Source organism: Cucurbita maxima, unplaced genomic scaffold, assembly GCF_002738345.1.
Source record: "Cucurbita maxima cultivar Rimu unplaced genomic scaffold, Cmax_1.0 Cma_Scf00020, whole genome shotgun sequence".
Classification (NCBI taxonomy): domain Eukaryota; kingdom Viridiplantae; phylum Streptophyta; class Magnoliopsida; order Cucurbitales; family Cucurbitaceae; genus Cucurbita; species Cucurbita maxima.
Genome location: NW_019272036.1, coordinates 1,086,160 through 1,105,062, shown reverse-complemented (window position 1 = coordinate 1,105,062; position 18,903 = coordinate 1,086,160). Strand labels below are relative to the sequence as shown.

General features: G+C 34.4%; 5 protein-coding genes and 1 non-coding gene across 7 annotated transcripts; 5 read left to right on the top strand and 1 right to left on the bottom strand.

The window, feature by feature from the left end:
* The first annotated feature begins 78 nt into the window (after positions 1 to 78).
* LOC111494901 lies at positions 79 to 206 on the top strand. Its single transcript, XR_002720256.1, has one exon. It is a non-coding gene; the product is annotated as a U11 spliceosomal RNA (small nuclear RNA).
* Positions 207 to 2,999: 2,793 nt separating this feature from the next.
* LOC111494801 (uncharacterized protein At4g14450, chloroplastic-like) lies at positions 3,000 to 3,549 on the top strand. The gene has a single exon (XM_023144791.1). It carries the CDS (start codon positions 3,065 to 3,067, stop codon positions 3,410 to 3,412), a length of 348 nt encoding a protein of 115 aa, XP_023000559.1. The 5' UTR covers positions 3,000 to 3,064; the 3' UTR covers positions 3,413 to 3,549.
* A 3,538-nt stretch (positions 3,550 to 7,087) lies between these two features.
* LOC111494741 lies at positions 7,088 to 10,095 on the top strand. 2 transcript variants are annotated; one of them, XM_023144716.1, is made up of 3 exons: positions 7,088 to 7,211; positions 7,358 to 9,249; positions 9,845 to 10,095. In XM_023144716.1, the coding sequence occupies exon 2, from the start codon at positions 7,465 to 7,467 to the stop codon at positions 9,136 to 9,138; it is 1,674 nt and encodes a 557-aa protein (XP_023000484.1). In that variant the 5' UTR covers positions 7,088 to 7,211; positions 7,358 to 7,464; the 3' UTR covers positions 9,139 to 9,249; positions 9,845 to 10,095. The 2 variants fall into 2 exon arrangements, with proteins under 2 accessions (XP_023000484.1, XP_023000483.1); XM_023144715.1 differs by having other exon boundaries at positions 7,350 to 9,249.
* A 1,295-nt stretch (positions 10,096 to 11,390) lies between these two features.
* Positions 11,391 to 14,683, top strand: LOC111494805 (bet1-like SNARE 1-2). Its single transcript, XM_023144795.1, has 6 exons — positions 11,391 to 11,615; positions 12,367 to 12,511; positions 13,350 to 13,406; positions 13,494 to 13,553; positions 13,893 to 13,978; positions 14,302 to 14,683. The coding sequence occupies exons 1-6, from the start codon at positions 11,602 to 11,604 to the stop codon at positions 14,327 to 14,329; spliced, it is 390 nt and encodes a 129-aa protein (XP_023000563.1). The 5' UTR covers positions 11,391 to 11,601; the 3' UTR covers positions 14,330 to 14,683.
* A 483-nt stretch (positions 14,684 to 15,166) lies between these two features.
* On the top strand, positions 15,167 to 16,119 carry LOC111494863 (AT-hook motif nuclear-localized protein 20-like; the record flags this gene model as incomplete). Its single annotated transcript, XM_023144853.1, has 1 exon — positions 15,167 to 16,119. A coding segment is annotated over one exon (822 nt), but the record flags the coding sequence as incomplete, so codon positions are not given.
* Positions 16,120 to 16,705: 586 nt separating this feature from the next.
* On the bottom strand, positions 16,706 to 17,468 carry LOC111494795 (zinc finger protein GIS-like). Its single transcript, XM_023144786.1, has one exon. It carries the CDS (start codon positions 17,399 to 17,401, stop codon positions 16,934 to 16,936), a length of 468 nt encoding a protein of 155 aa, XP_023000554.1. The 5' UTR covers positions 17,402 to 17,468; the 3' UTR covers positions 16,706 to 16,933.
* Positions 17,469 to 18,903: the final 1,435 nt, after the last annotated feature.

Sequence of the window (18,903 nt, the reverse complement as noted above, 5' to 3'; positions counted from 1 at the left end):
AAGACCCACATCGGAAAGGCTGTAGGAGGGGGAGGGAGCTGACTTGTATAAATATGGGCTGACAAGCAGGTTTAAACTTAAAAGGGTCGGTTGGCTAAATATGCCGCGCTCTCTCTCAACGAGTGGGTGCTGTATGGCAATCTAGACATATGGCCGACATAATTTGTGGAAACGAAATAGGGTTGGCCCAATTGGCCGACCCTCCAGTCCTCTCTCTTCCAAATATTTATTTTTAAGTATATGCCCCTTTCAAACAAACATTATTTTGTAACTAAATTATTTGATAGAGAAATAATATCACAATTTCAAAATTTCAAGTTTAAAAAAAAAAAAAAAAAGTCTCAAAATACTCTGATGGAGAAATAATATCACGATTTTAAATTTTTAAAAGGTTCTTAAAATTAACTAAATATACCTCTAATCTAAAAAGAAAAAGGGGAAAAGTTGAGAATAGCCTTACATCTAAATTAAATTATCATTATCATTGAGATTAAATGAGTAATAGAAAAAAGTCAAATAAATGAGTAATAAAATTAATAGAAAATTCGAAATTAATAATAGACACGCGTCATTAATAGGTCTTTAGGTGAGAGGTCTATATTTTAAATCTTTTTACGTTGTTGGATTTAAAATTGTCATATTTGTAAATAGTTTCTGGCTTGTACTAGATTTTTTATTATCTTATCCTCTCATATTAGATTTCTACATGTAATTGCTCATTTAATTTGATTTTTTGTTTTAAAATTTAGTTTAGAATATAAAAGAGGAATGAAAAAATATTATTATTATTATTTATTATTTTTTTTTTAACGAAACAGGTATAAATTTTAAAAACAAAATAGTTATACATTGTAATGAATTTTTAGAATGGATCAATAAAAATTTAGAAAAAAAATCCACTACCATTATCAAATAGGGGACTAATTGAAAATTGATTCAATTCAAGTAAGCATGCAAATATATATTTATTCAATTTGACACTAAATATAGGACCCATTGAAAAGTTGCAAAAGCATGGACTACATCAAAATTATGCAAATCTATAGGGACCAATTATGTAATTTAATATTCATTCATTTATTGAAGATTTCTGCAGTCTATTATTATTTATATCATGATTTCCTACGCCAATTCAACAACTTTTCAAAGGTCTACAAAATACACAATTAAATATGGGTCAAATTTAGTGTTAAATTTAGTCCACTTCATAATTCAATACAACACCCAATAATTGTTTATCATCACGTGGTAGCTTTTACTATCAATTATGAGGAAATGAGCTTAAACCCTATTATTATTTATCTTCCAATTAAATATACAAACCCTAAAATTCATATTTAAAAACTACAATACACTATTAAAAATACCCTATAACATTTTAAATAATTATTTTAAAAGCTTCAATAATTCCATTAATAAAATTCATTTCTGTCAGGTAAATATTAATTTTATATGCATCAATGTTTTGTTTAGAAATTTTAATACAGTTGGATAAAATGAAATTTAAAAAAGACTAAGGGCCAATTTGAAAATCAGTAGAAATTGAAGGGTCATCTAATATATTTTAACGTTGCTTTCTTTTCAAATTATTCGTAACCAGTGGCGTTCGATCAAACAAATATCCGCCATACACGTGTCCTCTTATCTCTACTTTCTAAGAGGTTCTCATTTGACCATGTTCCTTAAAATCTGACGTCATTATTCCTAAAACCGCCGCAACGTTGTTGAGACCAGTCAAAATGATGCCACGTCGGAATCATACCTGTCCCCGCCTGTTTTACGTCACCCTTGTCTGCCACGTGTTAAATCTGTATTCTAAGGCATCAACTCCCATGACAATTATTATTTAATTATTACTAATCAACCCGATAAGATGAAAAATTAGTGGAGCTCACGTGGTCTAAACAACTTAAATTATCCAACTCAATGTTAAATTTTTAAAATTCAATTTATAAACATTAAGTTGGAATAATTTTTTTGAAAAATTTTAAGAACATTTGGTTTGATTTTGATTAGGCCAACCCGACTTATTTCCAATTTCTAATTTAACCTAATCATACCTATTTTTAAGATTATTATGAACGGACAGAATTTACAATTTAACCCAACCATATCTTATTTTTAAAATCATTACTAAATTATGTTGTATGGTGATTTGTGAATATTTGATATTATGTAACCTTAATTATAAATAAATAATATTAAAAAAATAAATAATTCAACCCACCCAATCCAATTTAAACACGATAGAATTTAGGTGGTGTAACCACACAAAATCTATCTTTAGTAGATATTATTATCTTTAGACTTTATCTTGCGGGCCTCCTCTCAAGATTTTTAAAATACGTCTACTACAGTGAGGTTTCCAGACCCTTACAAAAAAGGTTTAGTTCCCCCTCCAACTGACCTTGTATCTCACAGTAGGGTTTTGAACCCTTTTTGAATTATTGAGATTATTAATTCAAACCATTCAAATTTTACGTAAAAATCTAGAAAAAAAAAAAAATAGAACACAAGAATATTGTGTAAATTTTTTTTTGTTTGAATTATTTGTTAAAATAATGTGAGAAAAAAAAAACCAAAACAGGGGGAAGTTTGAATGTAATAGGGATGGTTTAGAATTTTCATAAAACATTTTCAACCATAAAATAAATTGGTCAAAAGCAATGGTTCCAATCCCTTTGTATTTTATTCCTTTTAAATTAAAAGAATATCTTTCTTTTTTTTCTCCTCATAATTAAGGAATTTATTAAAAAAAATTCTTCAAGATTTTCTTTCCTAAATTTAACTGCTTAAATTTTTATTTCAAAAATAGACGGTCTCAAAATAAATATTAATTATACAATATAAATATATATATATATATATTTATTATTATTTAAAAAAGAAAAAAAAAAGAAAAAAAGATGGAGCCCGTTATTCCACGCTCCACCAACTGGATGACACAGACCGTGCCTCCCACATGCCTCCCTCTGTCTCCTATAATTACCCCTTTCCCTCTTCCTCTTCTTCCTTATCTTCTCCATTAATTCCCAATCCCTTCTTTCTCTCTCTTTCACCTTCCATGGCCGAATCGCAGAGACGAGCCTCCGGCGCCGCCGCCCGGAAGCAGCAGCCAAGCCGCCTGCAGCGCCGGGCTCCAGCCTCCCTCCAAATCAGCCGCTCCGATTGGAAGGTCGCCATCCCTCTCCTATCGCCGCTCGTATCGCCATCGTCGCCGACAGAGATCCAAAATTGGACCGCCGATTCAGGATCGATTTCTTCTTCTTCTTCTCATCATCATCATCATCATCACCATCATAAAGAATCGGAGCCGGAGAAGCCGCCAGTTTTTAAGAAATGGCAGCATCCGGCGGCGCCTTTTCATTACGATTCGGGTTCTAGGGCTCCCAGAGCATTCGTACCCGTTTAGATTTCTCTTCCTTTTTTTTTTTTTTTAATAAACTCGACTCGGATCTGTAATCAGAAGAATTGTACTCTGTAGATCTAACGGTCTCTTTTTGACGAGCTTATGGATTAGATCTTATGCTTAACACACTTGATTATTTGTACATTGAATTTTTTTTAATTTTTTTTTTTTACCTGCCGCTAATATTGTATTATTATATTATTTGGTCACGAACTCCTCACCACACTGATAACGTTTAGGTTGAAATTACATTTTAAAAATAATAAATTGAACTAACATTTACTTATTAAAATATTACATTCAACAATAATTTAAGCTCCAATGTGGAGTAGAAGTTGTACGACGTCGTTTCCACTTTCCTCTATTTTAGTTATTTAATCTCTTTAAAAAAAAAAAACTAAAAATTTGATTCTAGCCATATTTAAATTATCGTGTTATGTGAAAATTTAAGTATTTTATATCGGATGAATAAATAGAATTTTTTAAATAGTTAAAAGAAATTAATAATCCAATTCGATGACAACCTTCGATACTCATTTTCAAAACAACACGAGAATGACTTAACTTAAATGTTTCATTCAAAAACCATTACTAGAAAAATCGATCTATTTTACCGACACTTTTTAATTCTCTAAGTTTAAAACACTGAACTCTGAATAAGTTTTTTATTATTAAGCTTAACACGACACTCAAATACAAAATTATAGTTTACCAAGTATATTATATTTGATATTTTATTATAAGGCAAATATTCCTATTATCATAGATATCTTTCCATCTATTGTTATTTTCCTTTATTACTCTTCTCATATTCTTGTAATTTATTGGATTATAAATATATAATGTAAAGATTAAACAAACATTCTGAATAACATTATTTATGAAGCAGAGAGCGAAACATCTTATAAAATTTTTTTTCTTTAGCCAGTTAGAATATTTATTTCTTTTTTTATTTTAATTGTTTATAATTGAAAAAAAAAAAGAATATAAAGATATATAATTGTGTACCCGTATTAGTAAGGTGATGTTTCTATTTTCATAAAAGATTTTGATATGGTTTGAATGGTCAATATTCAAAATTCTGAAGGAAAAAAAAAAAACAATTAAAAAAAAACAACAAAAGGAGCGGGCTGCAATACAAGAATAATATAAAAAGCATTCAAACTATAATTTAATAAACAATATTTATTCTTTCAATTTTCTTAAAATATATATTCTCTGAATATTCCCTTAAAACACGGATTAATTAATTTAAATTATAAATTTAGCATAATGCAAGAATATGCTTTGCTCTAAATCAGCCACTAAAAAACACCCCATTTCAACCATCTCTTGTTTGGCTCATTTAAATATATAATCTCTTATTATTATTATTATAATAATAATAACTATTTTTAAAATAAATTTGATTCTACCCTCCAAATATTATAACATTCACTCACCAAACTTTAATTCTAAATATTGAATTTTAATTATTTTAATTTTTTAAATTAATATTCGTTGACGAAACCCTAACACAACGGACATGATGCGTTCTATTAATTATTTGATAATGTGAAAATTAATAGGAACTAAATTTGAGACAAGATAGAACTGGGTTGAGCGCAATTTCTATGTTTGAGAATAGAGATGTTCACAGGACTGAGAAGCCTTCTCCATCTCCATCTCCGCTTCTTTTTCATTGTTCATTCTCGTGAAATTCTTCACAAATTTATTTTACATAAAACATTCAATTCTGTATTTGTCTTTTGAGTTAATTAATAATTTAATATGGTATTATGGTATGAGAGCAGTAGTCTGTATATTTGAGCTTTTGTTCCGTCAATTTTTTAGAATTAATATTAAATTTCACTCCTTGAACTTCTATAATTTTTCAAGCCGAATCGATCGATAATTTAATATCTAGTAAACTGTGAATAAAACGATCCAAATATAAGAAACTAAACTTGAAATAACCAGATTCATTCCACACGGCTCGAGGTGACAAATAACATCTTAATTTAATATATATTTATGTCACATCAGCTTAAAAGTAATAAAAAAAATTTATAATCGTCACTGTTTAACAAAAGACATTACCCCAACCTAGAACTCCAGAAACCTAAATATTAGTTACTTGAACACGGGACACCTTTTTAAAACCGAGTAATTAGAAAGTAAGGCATTTAAATAAATCGATAATAGATAAGTTGGGATAGACATTGATGTTGAAAAGAAGAAAGGCAAAAAAAAAACAAATGGGCCATGATACATGCTAGTGTAGTAGCAATATTGATTGATGATGATCACAAAACAAAAAGGGTTGCCCCCACTTTGTGTTTTGTCACTACTTGGTTGCTATTTTGCTAAGGAAAAATGAATGGCTATATGGATTTGGTGTACCCCTCCTTCCATAACTTTTTCTTGTTCCTCATTAACACCTTTATACCTAATCCCACTATCAACTTCCCTACTTTTGACCAAATTTCTCTTCCCCTTTTCTTTTTCTTGTCCAAATCCACTACTAATAGATATTGTCATAAAATGCGTCTATTAGGAAGAGGTTTCCACACCATTATAAACGATGTTCTCTTCCATTTTATGGCCTAGTGTCCTTGTTGTCACTCGTTCCCCTCTTCCATCTATATGTGATCTCATTTTGATCTTTATCTAAATTCAGTTATTTATAGACCAAAATTGTTTGGAGCAACTAACCCATTAGGTTTTAATTTAAAAAAACAAAAAAAAGTTTCAACTAATCCCACCTACAAGTGATTTTAATCCCAATCAAACCATTTTTAACATTTTTATAATCTCTCCTTTTGGATGAATGATTTTTTTTAGGGCTTTTGTCCTTTCTTCTTTTTTGAGTTGTGCCAATGAAAAAAGATTATAAAAAAACGAAAGAAAGTTCCAACTCATACTTTGGCATGCTTTTGAAGGCATTCAGACATTATGATGGAAGGGGAGGAATGGGTGTACTTGAAATCATATCACTTTTTTAATCAAAAATCATTCCATTAAATTATAAATTCAAAACTACGATTTAGATTATGTTGTTGATCATATATTTCACGACAATAACACTTGTTTGAGATTCGAATTGCTCCACAAGCATGATCAATCATGTCAGGTTTGAATGATCTACACATGCCACCTAAATTATATGAAATTGGAAACAAACTTAGTCCTACTGTATTTTTAAGGTCTACTTTACCAATATAACATACATAGCTTATATAACCTCAAAATGAAACTATTGACCTCTCACGAAACATTTTAAAAGTTTGTAACTTTATAAAACTTAATAAATAAAAAGTCTTAAAAACTTAAAATATATTAATAAAGCTATCTAAATTTAAATTTTTAAAAAAGAAAGCTTGAAGAATTTTATATCAAAAAAACTTAAGGCTGGAAAAATCTTTGGAACAGTTGAACAAGATCATTGTAATTGCTCATAATATAAACATTTGGGATTATCCAAATCATTATCGACATGAACTTGAAAAAAAATTCACCAAATCTTCTGGAATGGACGAAACAAGGACGAGATAATATCGCCATAAACTAATTTCATCAAATTCAAATTCAATTGCTCTAAAAAGTTCGGCTATTTTTCCAAATTTTCAAAAAGAAAAAAAAAAAAAAAAAGTCAAAAGAACGTGAATTTACGACTACATCACTGTTCTCCACCGTTTTTGACCTTCAAATTAGTCACACAGTGCGTCTTTGTTTTTTCCCTCCAATCGCTCTCCCTCTCTTCTGGGTTTTGTTCATCAATGAGCTGTTCGGCGCCGCTCTTCGACCTCCGAATTCTCTCTCAGTAATCATCTCTTCCTCTTCTTTAATGCAAACCCATCAATGATTTTCCACTTCCCAACTCTTTGATTCTTCCCAATCTTCATCAAATCTAATGGGTTTGCTCTAATTTCTCTAACTGTTCTAATTTCTTCTTCTTCAGATCTGCAGGTCATTTGGGTTCAATCTAATTTCGTTCTTCTTTCGAAGATTACTCTCAAAAGGACTGGGTTTTCATCGATACCCAGATCTGTTTCTGTTCGAATTGACGAGCAGCAATGGTTGCAGAGCCTTGGATTGTGAAAATGGGGAACCAGGTTAGCGCTAATCTCAAGCAAGCCCTTCTCGAACCTTCAAAGAATAAGAGCAATACTAAGCAAACAATCGATATTCTCTCTTTTGAAGTTGCTAATGTAATGTCCAAAACGATTTACCTTCATAAATCCCTGTCTGATTCGGCCATTTCAAAGCTCAAGAACGACATCTTGAGCTCTGATGGAGTTAGGAACCTCGTGTCCTTTGATGAGGTTCATCTTCTCGAGCTTGTGGTTGCAGAGAAGCTGGAGGATTTGAACCGAGTGGCTCATGTGGTTTCTAGGCTTGGGAAGAAGTGTTCTCAACCTGCGTTACAGGGTTTTGAACATGTTTATCTGGATATCATTAATGGGGTTATAAATGTGAAGGAATTGGGGTTTTTGGTTAAGGATATGGAAGGGATGATGAAGAAAATGGAGAGGTTTGTGAATGCTACGGCCAATTTGTACACTGAAATGGAGGTTTTGAATGAATTGGAACAGGCTGCTAAGAAGTTTCAGAATAATCAACATGAAGAGAGTAGAAAAGCTTATGAACAGAAACTTATATGGCAGAAACAAGACGTGGGGCATCTCAAAGAGATTTCTCTTTGGAACCAAACCTTTGATAAGGTTGTTGAATTGCTAGCTAGAACTGTTTGTACTGTTTATGCAAGGATTCATTTGGTATTTGGAGACTCTTTTCTGAAGAAGGATGTTGAGATTGGTTCAGAGTCATTGGAATCGAAGCGTGTGTCACGCCCCGGACCGAGACGAGGCTCGAGTTTCAAGTCTCAAATTAGCACAAGAAGAGGCGAGGTTCCGTTGTTTACACCTGATGACTTCAATTTCCCTTGCGGAACCAATCCCGGGAGGCTTTTGATGGATTGTCTCAGTTTAAGTAGTTCAGTTTCCAAGAGGGATGAGGAGGAGGAGGAGGACGAGAACGGTTATGATGATCGGAGCTTCCGAATCTCCGGTTGTAGCATTAGGAATAGTGGCTCGAGTCATTTCGGTTCGTTCAGTCAGGTCCAGTTCTCTGTTCCATTTGGGGTAGAGCAAAGACAAGCCAAAAGTGTGATGTCTAACAATGGAGGAAGTTTTGGATTCAAGAGTAGGTTATCTGTCTATGCCCCGGTTTCGACTGTTGGAGGCTCGGCTCTTGCTTTGCATTATGCCAATATCATCATTGTCATAGAAAAGTTGCTTCGTTATCCTCATTTAGTTGGAGACGAAGCTCGGGACGATTTGTATCAGATGCTACCAACGAGTTTAAGAACATCCCTGAATAAACATCTGAAGTCCTATGTTAAGAGCCTAGCCATATATGATGCTCCGCTTGCGCATGATTGGAAGGAGACACTCGACGGGATCTTGAGCTGGCTTGCTCCATTGGCACACAATATGATTCGATGGCAAAGCGAGCGCAATTTCGAACAACATCAGATTGTGACACGGACTAACGTTTTGCTAATCCAAACTATTTACTTCGCTGATTGCAAGAAAACCGAGGACGCCATATGTGAGCTTCTTGTTGGATTGAATTACATTTGTCGTTACGAGCATCAGCAAAATGCATTGCTGGATTGCGCGAGTAGTTTCGACTTCGAAGATTGTATGGAGTGGCAGTTGCAATGTAAAGCTTCATATCTTAGTTGAAGACATTGTTTCCCTTATGAAACAATGCATCTTGTGAATACTGAGCAGCTTTAGCACACTGAAAGAATTGTCTGATGGGGACTTCATTTCGTCACTGTTTGCTGTTGAGAGGTATGAATGTTTAATCCAAATCACTCATTTGCATCCATAATGATATGAAACATTGTCGTCGTTCTTGTAACAGCTCAAGCTCACCGCTAGTAGGTATAGTCTTCTTCAAGCTATTCCTTTCAGGGTTCCCTACAAGGTTTATTAAAACGTGTCTACTAGGGAGAGATTTCCACACTTTTATGAGGAATGTTTCGTTCCCCTCTCCAACCGATGTGGGATCTCACGATCCACCCCCTGGGGGAACCAGCGTCCTCGCTAGCACTCTACCCGGTGTCTGGCTCTGATACCACTAGTAACAGGCCAAGCCCACCGCTAGCAGATGTTGTCCTTTTCGGAGTTCCTCTCAAAGTTTTTAAAACGCGTCTATTAGACTTCCTTATAAGGAAGGTTTCGTTTCCATCTCAACCAATGTGGGATCTCATAGTTTTTCTCGACATGCCTCGAATAATCGCACCGTATAGTACTAACTTGTGGCCGATCATTCATTTATCTGATATCTTTTTTATCACTTCCAAATCCAAACACAGTGATCTTTCGGTTTGCTGTTTATTTGGTGTTGAACTTGCAGTAGATTGAGTATAATTTTGGTTTTCAGGTGGAAAATTCCTGTTTTTCTGCATGAAGCGATCAGGCTGCATCAGGGAATTTGGTGCTCAAACTCGTTCATAGATCTACTGTTAGTTTCTCTCCCCATTTCCAACCCGACCTGACCCGACCGATGATTCGTTCTTTTGTTTTAAATGTTTTTGGTGGTTGTAATTTAAATATAGAACTGTAGCTTGATGTATTTAAATCACAACCATATCTATATCTTGCCAAATCAATGGATGAAATATATTTCTTACCGATTTGCTGCATACACACACTCACCCCTTTGAGCCCCTCGAACAACCCTCTTAGTCGAGGCCGGCTTGCCTCCCTTCTCTCTGGAGCCCTCGAACAAAGTACACCATTTGTTCAACACTTAAGTCACTTTTGACTATACACTTGAGTATAAACTCTAGTGGCTAAGTTAAGAGTTTGACTCTAATCTATTAGCATGAAGTTGAAAGTTGATAGGGACGAATCCAGTTCCCACTCGGGAGCCGAAGCTTGACTAATAAAAACTACCTAGTCGGCAGAAATTGTTAAGTAACTCAGTAATAATTGTATAGTTTCATTTTTCACCTAGCAGTGAATATTAAGAGCAATGTTAAAATCAAATGGGTAGGATGGAAAAATGGTCCAAAGTTTCCTAAAAGTTGGAAGTAATGAATGTTGTGGCTTCACAGCTCTGTGTAGCCATAATGGGATAAATGGATGGAGTTGCATTCATTGTGGCCTTAAAGGTTTCTTTGCCCATGTAGTTGGGTCATCATAATGTGCTCCCATGTGCATCATCAATTCATCCGAGATCTTTCTCATTTCCGGCTATCCCGAACATAGGTCAATTAGTTAAGATATTTACTCTTCATTCTTTAAGATATTAGAATTGAGAAAGAAAAAAAAAATCTTTTAGAAAGAAACTCATCCTTGAGTTATAAGATTGTTCGATCACATTCTCTGACGTTAAATTTGATCAAGTAAAAGCTCGAAGATTCAACTGTGAAAACAGTCCAGGTTGGAGTCGAGGTACCTAACATTATAGTCGATTTGAATGTATATATAAATACGTATACAGTTGTTTTTAGTTATTGAGAACTGATAAAAAAAAAATAAAAAAAAATCCAAGGGATTAAATATTTAAAACTTGCCTCTGTGACAGAAATCATGTATTTGCCACTGGTTCCATAACCACCGTATGTTTAAATGTTTAATTTAATTTAATTCTTTTAATTTTTAGTTTTAAAAATTATCATATTATTATTTAAATAATTTCATTTAAAAATTAACTTCTAACCAAGAATAAAAACTAATTTTAAGTTTATTTATTTTGATATTTAAAAGTGTATGGATTGAAATGGCTCGAAACCGAAGATGATATTTTGAGCTTAAAAAGACTAAATTAAGTGCGTGTTGGGCTATCATACATTGGGCTGAAACTCAGATGGGCCCAAATATCATGGGCTAACTTCATCAAGTTATGTTGAGCCCAGATATAGTGGGCTAAGTTCGTCTACAATACGAAAGAGGCAGTTCGATTTAGCGCTCACCGGAAGGGAATAGAAGGAAAAGGGTATTCAATTTTGTTCGAAGCCAGTGCTGGTTTCTTTCTCTTGTCCTCATTTTCCCCGGTACACGAACGGAATAGATTTTTCTCGCGATCGGTTATTGTCTCAATTGGATTTTTCCGTCGATCAAATCGAATATTTCTGTACAATTTCGAACTAATTGTGGCGGAAGAGCAACGCATTTCGCAGAACTGAGCCCGTGATGAGTTACAGAAGGTTCGTATCCGAAATTTTAGTCAATTCCAAGTTCTTTTCTCGGTTATACGCTCAAAATTCACTTGAAGTGATTTAATTATTCCATGAGATTGTTCCGCTGCAATGTGAACCTATGATTTGGATCTGAGGATCTTTTTTTGGTTAAACTGAATAAGCTTCCGTTAGCGCCTGAAATTCTGATTATTACCTTATTTTATTGTCAATTCGTTGATTAACTCGCGTGGAGTTTCTGTGATCTTATATTTGGTAGCTTTTGTATGAATTTGGTTCTGATCTTGTGTTGTATTTTGAGTATGCTGTATGTTTGAGCTTTTAATGATGCAATTTGGGATAAAACAGAGTTTAAACTATAGAGCAGGTCATTGCACCGATTTTGTATGATAAAATGCGGTTTTCGATCTTGATGCATAACCGCGAGACAGAAGTGTGAAACCTATGATGAATTAAAAAGCTGCAAATGATTATTAGATTTTCTGCCGTGGTTTTAAGTTTTCGTGCATATTTTGAGAAGTAATTTGAATGAAAGCATAATGAGGTGAAATATCTCCGCAGTTCTGTTACTCTGGATGTTGGGGTCTATTAATCGTTTTGCGTCTTCCTCCTTGGTAACATGGAGTTAAATTGTAGTCTATTTTGGTTTTATTGATTAGATTTTGTTATACACATATACTACTCTTGAATACTCGTATCTCATTTTTTATACCACATATCTTATTTCATTTGAAATAACTGGTATCGATTTTGTTCATAGAGAGCACCGTTCTTCTAGATCTGCACTCTTTGATGACCTTGAGGAGGGTGGTCTCAGAGCTAGCGCTTCTGCGGTTGAAATTAAAGAGCATGACAATGATAGAGCGCTCCTCACTTTGGAAGATAGAGTTTCTATTCTGAAGAGGGTTAGTTTTAAGCAGGGAAATTCTCCTTAATTATTTATTTATCTATGTCTGATCTCCCTTTATTATAATCTCCTGGCCGTTTTACTTAGCAAGCTGTTTTTATTTTTTTTTAAATTATAAACAATCATTTTGGCATTGGTATCTTGTAGCTGTTTCCTCGTTGCTGCATGCGCAAAATTTATTGCTTCAGATCCTTTTGCAATTCATCGATTCATCCTTTTACCTCAGATTCTTTAACCATTAGACAAAAATGATTAGGCAAATGGATATGAAGTGTATTCTTTGAGAATTTCTTCAGCTGTATTTATGCATCTAAGCATCCATATTTAGTACTATAATGAGCTCATTTCAAGTATGATTCTTGCCTGAAAGTGCCTTTGATGCAATAGACTGTTGTGCTTAGAGAGCTCTGGGATAAGTGAACTAGTTAATATTGACTTTTGAGTGGGTTTAGTTAGTTTATGTTCAGGTTGGACATAGTGGTAGAACACTTGGAGTTAATAAATAATGATAAGCGAACTCTTAGATTATGGGTCCAAATTTCCTTGTAATGACTAATGATATAGTAATTTTCAGTTTCTCACTGCTTACAATGGTGAATTTCTAGGAATAGAAATACTTTTGAGGATTGCTGAAGTATGAGATTTGGATTTTCGAGTGTGGAAAAAAAACTTACATATATGATTTCCTTACATAGTACTTAAAGTAACACTTCACTTCATGTGGATCAGCTTAAGTGATCACTATATAGCTCCATCATCCCTTGATATATATAACAAGAATTAGGGATCTTTTTGTACTTCGACTTAACTCTTAATATGCATATTATTTGAAATAGTTGACAGGTGACATTCATGAAGAAGTGGAGAGTCATAATAATTTACTTGACCGAATGGTATGTTGTTTCTTCAAGGTTATTTGTTTGTGTTTTGTCAGTGGAAAATGATAGGAGCATCTTCATATGGATTTTATTCTAATCCAGGGAAATGGCATGGATTCTTCAAGGGGTATAATGTCAAGAACCATGGATCGATTCAAGATGGTACATGATCTAAGCCTTTTTGAGTTCGTCATGTTTAGGGAATGTTTTTGTTCGTTATGTACCCTTTATAGGGAGAAAGAAAATGAAGAGAAATTGAGAGAGAGCTTTTGCAAGTTCAGCACTTGCATTGTTGGACTGAACTTGCAAAAAATCTATTTTGCTCCCAATATTTTTCTTCTTACTTAGTAAATGCAAACAACCATATATGTTCCAAAAAGTAAAATGATACAGAAAATCCAGTCCTAGAAATATGATAGAACATTCCTTGATCTTGTAAACGTCTACTACTTCCATGCATCCTCCTAATTTTTCCAAGTTCTCAATGTACATGTTCTGTAGGTTTTTGAGCAAAAATCGAAGTGGAGAACTTGTAGACTTGCAGTTTATTTTGTATTGTCCTTCTTACTTCTTTTCTATCTCATCAGGTAAGGGTTCAGCTCAACAATTCACTTTGATCATCTACTTTTTCCAACATTACTTTTTCCAACGTAATCCATGTTGTTTGATGAACCTGAATTACATATTTACACCATTTTATCGAGTTCTTTCATATTTCATTGCATTTTTCATTTACATTGTTATATAACAGCTCGCAACCATGTTTTATCAAGTGAAATCTGGTAAAGCTTGGTTGAATGTTCAGTTTTCCTTTTATACAGTAGTGAATGCAATTTTGATATCCTTCTCTCTCTTGCATTACAATTTTGGTTTTTAGATTGATTTCCCCATTTTTGTATTTGATTTCTAGGTTCCTCAGATTCTTCATGCAAAGTTAAAGTAAGATTTGTACGTCGAGTCAACTCAACGTGACGTATTAGATGCATTGCATGATTGTTCCCACCTCAGCATAGTCCTTGTCTTTGCAAGAACATTGGAACACAGGCCACACGATTCTGCAACACAAGACTTGCCAAAAATACATATTTTTAATGGACTGGAACAGGTCAATAAATGGCCCCCTTTCTTCTTTTTCCTTTTATTGTTTGCTTATTATTATTGTTACTATTTTTTGACGAGCTAAAAGCATATCCATGGGTTTAGAATATATACTGCATTCAACCAGTAATAGGTACATAAAAAGAGTGTTCTTTTTGCTCATGCTTTTGAATGAAAGAAGGTTTTTATTTTCAGGTTAGTTTAAGACAAGACACTTCCCATCTTACTAGACTACTTTAATAGGTTTGTAGGTGGATTTGGTTTGGTGATTACTAGTTGAATTCACGAGAAGGATTAGTTGGTCAAATGATGATTGTTATTTTGAATTCTTTTTGTGATGCAATTAGTGGTAAGCTATTTAACATTATCTAAATTTATAATGTGTTTTAAACATTAAATTGGGATTTGTTGTTGCTTTTTGTTTTTGGAAGTATATAGGAAACAAGAGTAGGAGGATCTGACGAATTTTCTACCAATGTTTATAAAAAAGTTTAAGTTGGGTATGTGCAATTGGACAAAGTAATATTTCAACTGATGAACCTTTTTGTTCACGTCTTTGAAATTAAAATAAACTTCAAATATTTTTGACCTAAAACTTGTGGTGTCCGTACAATATGTTTTGTATATAATAACGTTTTTCGCTTATGATATGAAAAAATAATTACCCATAAAATATAAACATCTTCCCATTTTTCAAAACTGAATCTTTTTCGAATTTGCCTTCATTTTCCGCTACTCTGGCTAATCCGTGGTGGGTCAGTCGGGTCGGCTTCCCGGCCACCGATCCAGCAGAAACCGTCGTCAACGGCGGAGGAAGGGATCATGACGACGAAGAAGACAAGCAGAAAGAAGGCATGGTGGTGGTTGGCAACCGCCCATCGAGAGGGCGGCCACTGGGATCCAAAAACAAACAGAAATCCCCAATTATCGTCACGCGCGACAATCCTCACGCTCTTAGCACGCACGTGATCGAGATCGCCGGAGGAGACGACGTCGCCGACATCATAAATCAATTTTCTCGCCGCCGGCAGTGTGGGGTTTGTGTTCTCAGCGGCAGGGGCATGGTGGACGACGTCACTCTTCGGCAGTCGGCTGCTGTGATTCCACTTCATGGCCGGTTCGAGATGCTGTCTTTGACCGGTTCTTTTCTTCCCGGTCGAGCCGCTCCCGGTTCGAGTGGGCTGACCGTATACCTCGCTGGCGGGCAGGGGCAGGTGATCGGAGGGACAGTCGTGGGCCCGCTGTTGGCGTCTGGGCCTGTAGTGTTGATTGCCGCTTCTTTTGCTAATGCAATATATGAGAGATTGCCTTCAGAAAACGATCATAAAGAAGATGAGGTTTATCCGGCCACCGCAGGTAGCGGAGAAGTGGAGGCGCCGCCGTCGCTGCCGTATCCTCTGACGGTAGCTTCAATTCATGAGATGATGGTACCAAATAATCATGGAGAACACCTTGGAATTGGTGGGCATCTTTGGGCACATGGAGACAATCTTGTTTAAATTGATCATAACTATTTTTATTTCATTTTCGTTGCTCGAGTCCATCCTTCTATTCAAATGCATTTTAAGATAATTTATACGATGTCACGGAATGTAAATTTGTTCTAAATAAAAGGCTGAGTTCCTATAATTTAGTCACCCTAAAGGAAGGTACAATTTGTTGGTATAATGAGTAATTTTTAATTATTTTAAGCCTTTTTTAACCATCATATCCTTAGGGTTGCTCTCATGAATATGATATTTTAGTAATAAATCTGTATGTTCTCTATTGCACAGTAGTATAGTAGTTTCTGAGTGTTCCCATAAACTCGTTGTGTTCAACAACATACACCAAAAGCAATAGGGTTACAGGAAAAAAAAAATTGATAGAGAAATTATGGTCGGGATAACTTGTGTCGAAATTTTTTTATAGAGAACTTTTGGTTGGAATAACTTTTCTCGGCCCTTGTTTGTAACTTTTTCCAATGCTTTCGAGTATAGGTAAAATCCATTATTGTTAAAAGTAATATCTATCAAAGAATTAAGCATACATAGATAAAGCAAATCAAAATTTCTTTTACCTATCACAATTTCATGAACAAAAGCATGAAATAATTAGGGATTTTTTTTCAAAAGAAAATTTTATTTACGGAATTGTTACACCAACTTCACATTGAATAACCAAATTATTAGATTGTCTATTCCTAAAACAAACTACAAAATACAAAGAACAGCTAAGGAATTGAAAGATAATCTATATGTCATAATCTTTTGGTCAACTAAAGCATGATTAATCCAATGTTATGGGAGCTTCAATACCCTAATTGCTCAAGAAATAACAAGAACAAAATAGATATAAAAGCTTTGTCTTCATAAAGAGTAAAGAAAATGATTACCCTAAGAGCATAATTAGTGTACTAAACGAAGTGAAATTCAATGCATCATGGTATATAAACAAGTAGAGATTTAGGGATAATGGCCAAGTCGAAGCTCCAAATCCAAACCCTCGCCGCTCCAAACCCCTCTCCTCCCCTTACTTGGTTCAATTCTTAGGCTCAAATCTTCCCCCCAAAGGTTCATATTCAAGTTGCCATGTCCTTGGAAGTACCCATCTGGGTTCGAACCCGATGCTTCATAACTCACCTTAGACCCAACCAAAAGTGGCTCAAAATTAGGCGTACTCACGAAGGTTGATGGCTCACTTTGCTTGCTTGGAACACAAAAAGAGGCGATTTGCTTAGCTTTATTGGCTCGATCTTTTCTATGGATATTCATATGCCCTCCAAGAGCTTGAGCGTTGGTGAACCCACGCTTGCAAAATATGCACCCATATGAACGTTTAACCCTGAACGAATCCGAATCATCTTCGTTTACTCGATCAGATTGTTCTTCGCTCGAACTCTCCGAACTGCTGCTCAATTTTTCTGAATCCATAACGAAAAAGATGAGATTTTTGGGAGAATAGGAAGGGGAAAAGAAGTTTTGGAAGAGATATTATAGAAACATGATTGAGAAGACTATTTTGATGTTTGTGCTTAGAATTTTTGTGGGTGCCGGCTTTGTTTGATCTATTTGTTAATGACATGTGTGCTGTGATGTGAATTCAACTGCTCTAGTTGCTTTCGGTTTTGTCATTTGGATGTGTTTATGAATCTTCCTTCTCTAATACAAATATTAATTGATTCTAATCCACAATTAAAAAATGGGGTTTTTTTAAAGAATTATAATTTTTAAATGTTAATGTCAATGTAGTTGTTAACGATATACCTTTTTGTTCTTGTTTTTTTAGGGTTTATATCTTAATAATTTGATAATGTCAAAGTCTTTCTTTCAATAAGGAGATGATCCCATTCTATATGTCCATGCAAAACCCTCCAACAACAAATGGACATTTCTATTGTTATATTTCATTGTGACAAATGGAAACATTCTCATTTATTTGTTCTTTTTTTATAATATTGTTTTAGCTTAAGGTTTGAACTTGGTCTCGTTTTTAAAAATTTGATCTTTTGGTTGAGAGTACATATACAACGACCCTATAACCAGGATTCAAGATCCAAACTCGACACATGATGACCCGGTAATTTTTTGCATCCTCTGTGACATGATCACGTTACCTACAAGAGTGAAGACTATCCCCACATATCAACATAATTCCTTACAACATGTTTTCTCACTCACATGCATCTTAGGAAAATTCCTAAGAAGTTACCCAACATAGAATTGCTCCTAATAAAACACGTTTAACTATGACCACCGATGATTGAGTCATAAAAAAGAAAAGTGCACCTTGTTGGTATAAATGTGACTTAAGTCTTTCATAGTCATCGTATCCTCAATATTTCTCTCATTTAGATGTCGTCTTGGTTCATTCATGTACCCCTCGTTTACTCGGGTGTCACAACATATTTAATAACTCAATGACTCGTTCTCACGCTCAATCTTCGAAAACTTTGTACCAAATATTTTCTTTCACATTCTCCTGTCTTCAATCGGAACGGCTCGTAAAACTCAAATACCTTAAGCCGTCGTTACATCTATACGTATTTTAGTAAAATCAAACACAAATCATATAACTTCTCACATGATGAACAATCCAAATATAGATTAGATTCTACAAAATCTTGGATGGAACACACAAGCCAGAAGTATTCCATAGCTAAATTTATGAAGTAAAAGCCAAAAGTGAAAAAGGAAAGAGGGGAAGGGGTTTTAAGGTGGTTTTGCAAAGGTGCAGTGTTTATGAGAGAAAAAAGAGATGTTGTGATTGCAGTGAGATGCTTCAAATTTGAGGGGGAAAAGAAAGGCATAAATCCCAAGAGGGAAAAGGAATCATGTCTACTTCCAACCAAACATCGTTGGAAATATGCAAAAACATCAAATTTTGGTTAAGGAAACACAGCCTATGACGCTGTCTTCTTGTCATATTCAAATCC